The sequence below is a fragment of the Mastomys coucha genome, unplaced genomic scaffold (assembly GCF_008632895.1).
Source record: "Mastomys coucha isolate ucsf_1 unplaced genomic scaffold, UCSF_Mcou_1 pScaffold23, whole genome shotgun sequence".
NCBI classification, from domain to species: Eukaryota; Metazoa; Chordata; class Mammalia; order Rodentia; family Muridae; genus Mastomys; species Mastomys coucha.
In genome coordinates, this window is record NW_022196906.1 from 48448946 (window position 1) to 48455481 (window position 6536).

At 38.0% G+C, this 6536-nt stretch overlaps 1 protein-coding gene across 4 annotated transcripts in view; it reads right to left on the bottom strand.

Moving 5' to 3' along the window:
• The window catches only part of Dmxl2 (Dmx like 2), a 143175-nt gene that overhangs the window by 38273 nt on the left and 98366 nt on the right, over nt 1-6536 (bottom strand). For all 4 annotated transcript variants that reach the window (XM_031346264.1, XM_031346262.1, XM_031346263.1 and 1 more), the window contains exons 21-23: nt 5139-5236; nt 4295-4460; nt 2624-2888 (exon numbers count right to left, since the gene is read on the bottom strand). In XM_031346264.1, coding sequence (XP_031202124.1) covers nt 2624-2888; nt 4295-4460; nt 5139-5236 — 529 coding nt within the window. The remainder of the gene's footprint in view (nt 1-2623; nt 2889-4294; nt 4461-5138; nt 5237-6536) is intronic.

Here is a 6536-nt window from a genome sequence, read left to right on the forward strand (position 1 = left end):
AAAAAAACCCTGCATGGTATTGATACAGTGACAGGCGGGTAGATCAATGGAAGAGAACTTAAAACCCAGAAATGAGCCCACACACCTATGGTCACTTGATCTTTGACAAAGGAGCTAAAACCATCCAGTGGAAAAAAGGCAGCATTTTCAACAGATGGTGCTGGCTGAACTGGAGGTTAGCATGTAGAAGAATGCAAATCGATCCATTCCTATCTCCTTGCACAAAGGTCAAGTCCAAGTGGATCAGGGACCTCCACATCAAAGCAGATACATTAAAACTAATAGAAGAGAAAGTGGGGAAGAACCTCGAGCAAATAGGCACAGGGGAAAATTTCCTGAAGAGAACGCCAATAGCTTCTGTTCTAAAATCAAGAATTGAAAAATGGGATGTTGTGAAGTTGCAAAGCTTTTGTAAGGCAAAAGACACTGTCAACAAGACAAAATGACAACCAACAGATTGGGAAAAGATCTTTGCTAATCCTATATCTGACTAATACAGAAGTAGAGGCTCACAGCTATCCATTGGACTGAGCACAGAGTCCCCAATGAAGGAGCTAGAAAAAGGACCCAAGGAGCTGAAGGGTTTGCAGCCCCTTAGAACAAACAACAATATGAACTGCCTAGTACCCTCAGAGTTCCCAGGGACTAAACCACCAACCAGAGTATACATGGTGAGACTCATGGCTCACCAGCATATGTATAGCAAAGGATGGCCTAGTCGGTCATCAATGGAAGGAGAGGCCCTTGGTCCTGTGAAGGTTCTATGCCCTAGTGTAGGGGAATGCCAGGGCCAGGATTCGGGAGAGGGTGGGTTGGTGAACAGGGGGAGGGGAGAGGTAGCAGAGGTTTTTGTTTGTTTGTTTGTTCTTTTTTTTGTTTTTTGGAGGGGAAACCAGGAGAGGAGATATCATTTGAAATGTAAATAAAGAAAATCTCTAATAAAAAATGAATATCCCAAATAAATAAATAAATAAATAAATAAATATTAACCCGGCATTTGTCCATATAATCATTAAATATGTGTAAATGAAACAAATGCTAAGTGAGGTAGAAACATATGTCAAAGAAGGTACAAGGGATGTATACACAGCAACTCCTGTCTAAAAGTGGAGCAGCGAGAGAGATGCATGCCTGTTTGCTTATATTTTAAGTAGAAGTTATCACAGTTTCTTTTAAAAAGGGAGGAGGGATGGGAAGGCCAAACTCTCTGAAAATACCTTCCAGAAACACACTCACAGGCATCCACAAGCACACACACGCTCACGTGCATGTACACACACTCACATTGAGACAAGCTCACTGTGAACCTGGGTTGGAACCTGCTATACAGATCAGACTATTCTTGAACTCTTAGAGATTCACCTCTGTTATCTCAGTGTTGGAATTAAGTCATCTACCATCATAGCCAGCAATATTATATTTATTGTTTGAACACTATTGTCACCAATCCATATAATTTTAAAAGAAAATTAGATTTTTAAGATGTAGTTCACCAAAAAAGAAGAGAAAACCACTACAAAATTAAATGAACTATATTTCAATTGGCAGTATAGCCACAGAGATAAATTGTGAAGTGACTTTAAAATAGGGGCTCTGGCTGTACATCTTTAGTAAGCCACACCATTAACAAGAATACAGAAAGGTTTTAGGTTTTCTCAGTCACCACTCTGTTGTAGAACACATATTTGTATTCTTCTGAAACTATTTCGTGTAAATAGCCATATTAATATTAACCCAAGCCTTTCACTATAGGACATAAATATGAAACCTCAGAAGAACCTCATTTATATAAGAACTAAAAAGAAAGCATGACTCTTGCACTCATGGGAGAGGTCCTAGCTGCATGCATTCTCACAGACTACCAAGCAGCGGGACGAGACTGTGTCTCTTCAACAGTATTTTCCACCAACAAAAACAGGATTCTCTGGAAGAATGGTCACTTCAGGTCTGAGCTAGAAAATACCTGAATTGTTCTGCCATACCAGAAATCAAGGAAATTATCAAAATATAATACCAAAAGAATTCAGAAACTTGTAAAGACTTTCAATGGTTAATGATGGGACAATCTATAGTTGGGCGGTGGTGGCGCACGCCTTTAATCCCAGCACTTGGGAGGCAGAGGCAGGTGGATTTCTGAGTTCGAGGCCAGCCTGGTCTACAAAGTGAGTTCCAGGACAGCCGGGACTACTCAGAGAAACCCTGTCTCGAAAAACCAAAAAAAAAAAAAAAAAAAAAAAAAAAAAAAAAAGATGGGACAATCTGAGCATCCATAAAAAACAACCTGCTAATGACTGAAATCAAACATTTAAAATCTGTATGTTCAAAATAACTTAAAAAAATCAAAAGACTACCTAGTCATTCCCAATCCTCCCAGAAAAGCCCACCCTTTACTCTCTTTAGTTTTTATTTTTTAAAATAGCCCATGGAGTCTAATTTGTACTGCCTAGACACTCATGGGCCATCCACTGGAGCACAGCTGACCTGCCAGGAGTCACAGCCTAAAGGAAAATAACTTTCCTTCCCCTAGAAGTCATCAGCTGATGACAGATCTGCAGCTGGGGTGGTGGCACAAGAGCCTCTCTCCTCTAACCTTTAAAAGATACTTGGAAACGCACAAATCTACCTTGTTGCTCGTCATCTTCCTTTGGTGTCTGTTCCAGTAAGGTATCCAAGGCCCGGGTATAATCTTTCACTACCCAATAGGCAAGACTACGCAGAAAAGGGTCAGCATGTAATCTTTTGCAATTGAATCCTGTGCCATCTTTTTGACAACCCAAAATTTTCTGATTCAAGATGGATATGTAAGTAGATGAAGTCTCAAATTCAGATTCAAATAAACGGGCAATAACCATGGCTAGTTGAATATCTTCCATTTTTTCAAGACATACCTAAAATTTAAATATTAAGAAATATTTATCTTAGTGAAAATAATTTAGAGATAGATTATTCCACTGATAGCTTGAAACTGCCTTCTTATAATCCCATGGTATAGATGAACCCTGAGGCTGAGACAGTGAGACACAGCTAGATGTTGTTTAGTAGAGTGTTTTAAAGCAAGCAGACATGTAATAAACCATAACATAGTAGCCTCTAGACTGGAAGGTTTGATCATGAAATATGTATTGAACCAAGTATATCAATATCATCTCAATCTTGAGTCAATTTAAATAGCATTCATTTTTAAATTAAACACTACTTTTTTTAGAGACAGGGTCTCTCAGTAGTCCATGGCTGGCTTCAACAGTTTAGAATTATACATAAATTCCTCTTAATTTCTGAAAATTTTTATATAAACTTGTACTGTTTTAGAAGAATCTTCTATTTACTAAGAAAATAACTAATTCCTGTCATATATGGGGAAACTTAATCCAAATATAACTGCTGATTGTGAGACTCTAAGGCCCCTTTTATACTATGAGCATCCGTTAGCCACCATCTCCTCTGAGTGTCTTGTAAGCTAACATCTCAATTTCAAAATTACAGGTTTTGTAACTATACAAATGTTATAAGTATGCTGAAGTATAAAATGTACTTTTTACAATTTATAATATGTTCACTTTGTTAGAGAGTTTTCTAAGTAACTTCTATTTATATTATATATTATATTTTGTATTACATTAACTTCTAAGTAATCAGACCTAAGAACTATATAACCATTATATTATACTATATTGTATTATATTATATTATACTATACTAACTTCTGTACTTATATTTTTTGAGACTGTGTCTCTCAGTAACCCAGGCTGGCTTCAAATTTTCATTGATCTTCCTGTCTCTCCTCCCAAGGACTAGGGTTATTTCAATTCTATTTATACTTCTGCCTGAGCCCAAGTAGTCCATAACTGTTAATAACTAAAAGAGCCATCGGGAAACAGAGATTAATGCATTTTAACCACCTGCCAGGATTATGTAACAAAAGATGGGATGTTTCACCTCATCATACATACAGCCAATGCTTAAGGCAGGTACACTGCAGAATAATACGAGCTGCTACGTTAGCTCCAAATACTTACATAGCAGCTTTTTTGCACTAGATAAGGAGGTTATGACTTGCACACATATTTAAATGGCTCAAAATCATAAGCTGGGCAATAAAAGGCATTCATAAATCATTTTTGACTTTTTCCTGTAAATTTTACATTTTATCTTACTACATAATAAGCTACACCTGAAGTCGTAATTCTCCATAAATTCAGCAAGCTCTGTAGCTTTTCTGTTCTGACAAACCTCTAACAGACATTACGTCTGCTCTTAGGCCTCACAGTACAACTGCTTGTTTGCTTATTCATACCTCGATTGCATCTTTCAATGAACCAGCTAACAAGAAAAAAGCAGCAGATTGTTCAAAGCGTTGTTTTCCAAGTAAAGAAAAGGCATTTTTCAAAGCAGCTTTCCGCCATCTATCTTCATTAAAGTTGTGGCTAAAAAATGTTGTCATTTTTTCATCATGTTGTGACCTAGGAAGAAGAATACAAGTACCAGTGGCTAAAATATTTTAATTCTTTTCAGAATGCATAAAAAGAGGGGGGAAACCCATTTAAACATTCAACTTAAAGAAGACCACCAGGCAGAGCTAGAGAGGAAGTGCAGTGGTTAGGAGCACTGGCTGCCCTTGCAGTGGACCCTGGTTTGATTACCAGCACGCACAAAGTGGCTTCACAATTCTCAGTAACTCCAGTGTCAGGGGCTATAATGTTCTCACTGGTCTCTGCGGGCATGGCATCATGTGGCACACATACACACATGCAGGCCATACAGCACACAGGCAAACCCCTCATATACATGATATAAAGGAATGGTAGGAGAGCAGCAGCTCCAGTTGCAGGTGCTGCTCACTAGTATGCACCTCTTCTAACAAGAAATGCCGACATGCCTCATACACTCACAAAGGAAGCAAGACTAGCTTTTATTTTCAAATGTGCTTTTATCAACATTTTTATTAGATCCCATCTTTTAAACTAAAATAAACAATATTTTGCCCATTTACTGTAAATAAAAGAACCAAGTCATAAAGAAGTGAGTTAACTTGACAGGACAGAGCTCTCTGGCAGTGAATTCTCTTCAAAAGCAACACAGTTTAGATCCACAACACAGTCTCACTGTATGAAATCATGTGAGATGCTGAGGCACATTACCTGAATAGACCCCACACTACCGCTTTCTTCTTCATGGAAAGGTAGAATAAAGCAGCGTCTAAGGCATCGTTGTTCCTTTGAAAAGCAGCTTTGGCAACCTGAGAGGAAGTAAAATAACATGGAACTATTTGACAAAAGAACTACCATCAAGTACTCTAACAACTCATGCTTCCATGTTACTGTCTTAGCTCACACACTATGAAGAGTTATGTGGTTCCTGTAGCTTAAGATAGCATCCTTCTAGGAAAAAAGCATTTACACGCCACTAATCCTAATAAAAACAGCACAGCAGCTAATATTTGCTGACTGTTTGTTACATGTCTGGCACCAGACTGGGCACCTTTCATTAATCTTAGTAAATACTACCCACTATGAAGGTCAACTACTGTCCTCATTTTATAGAGGAGGTAACTAAGCCAAGAGCTTTAAATGAGTACCTTAAGTTCACACTGTAATGGGAGAAAAGGAAAATCTAGGTAAAATAAACTAATGTAGAATACAATAATGACAAGAAGATCATCTTTTGAAAATTCAACACATTTAATTTTCTAAAGTGAAGTTCCATGGATAAATAAGCATGCTGCCAAGCCTGACAATCTGAGTGTGATGGTTGTTGTTTAGGGTTCTAATATGTATTCTATGATACCTTTGAACTCATTACGTAGCACAGGATTGTCTAAAACGTAGGGCAAGCCTCCTGCTTCAGCCTCCTGAGTGATAGCATTATAAGCATTCAGCTGTATGCCTAGCTTATGTTTTTGAAATAGGACCTTACCATCAAGCTTAAACTAGCCTGGATGTACTCTGTAACCTGGGCTGCCTTCTAAATCCTGACTCTGCCCTAAGCTTCTAAAATGCTTGGGGTGCAGGAGCATGCCCTAGAGTTTTGTTTGTTTGTTTTCAAATAAAATGTGCTTCAAACAGTAATGTTTAAAAGAATTCTTCTATTCTATTACCTAGGCATAGCGGCACATGCCTTTAATCCCAGCACTCAGTAGTCAGAGGCAGACAGAACTCTAGGTACAAAGCCAGACTGGTCTACATACTGAGTTCCAGAACAGCCAGAGCTGCACAGAGGGACCCTGTCTCAAAATAAACAAACAAATACACATAGCAAAAAAAATGACAGCATACTGAATAGAAATTTTATAAAGGTCAAACTTGAAATTCCATGTGCACATGTGCACCCACACATATACGCACACATGCAAATATACACAACAAATGTCATTTTTTTAAATTATTCTCGAAAAAAAATCTCAAAATGTACAAACTAATCTCTATAACAGGTTTTCTGCAAATATAAAAATATCATTAATGTTTACTAGTAGAAGTAGGAGGATCAGAAACTCACAGCCAGATTGAGCCAGACTGCCTGCCACCCCCCTCTTATATATA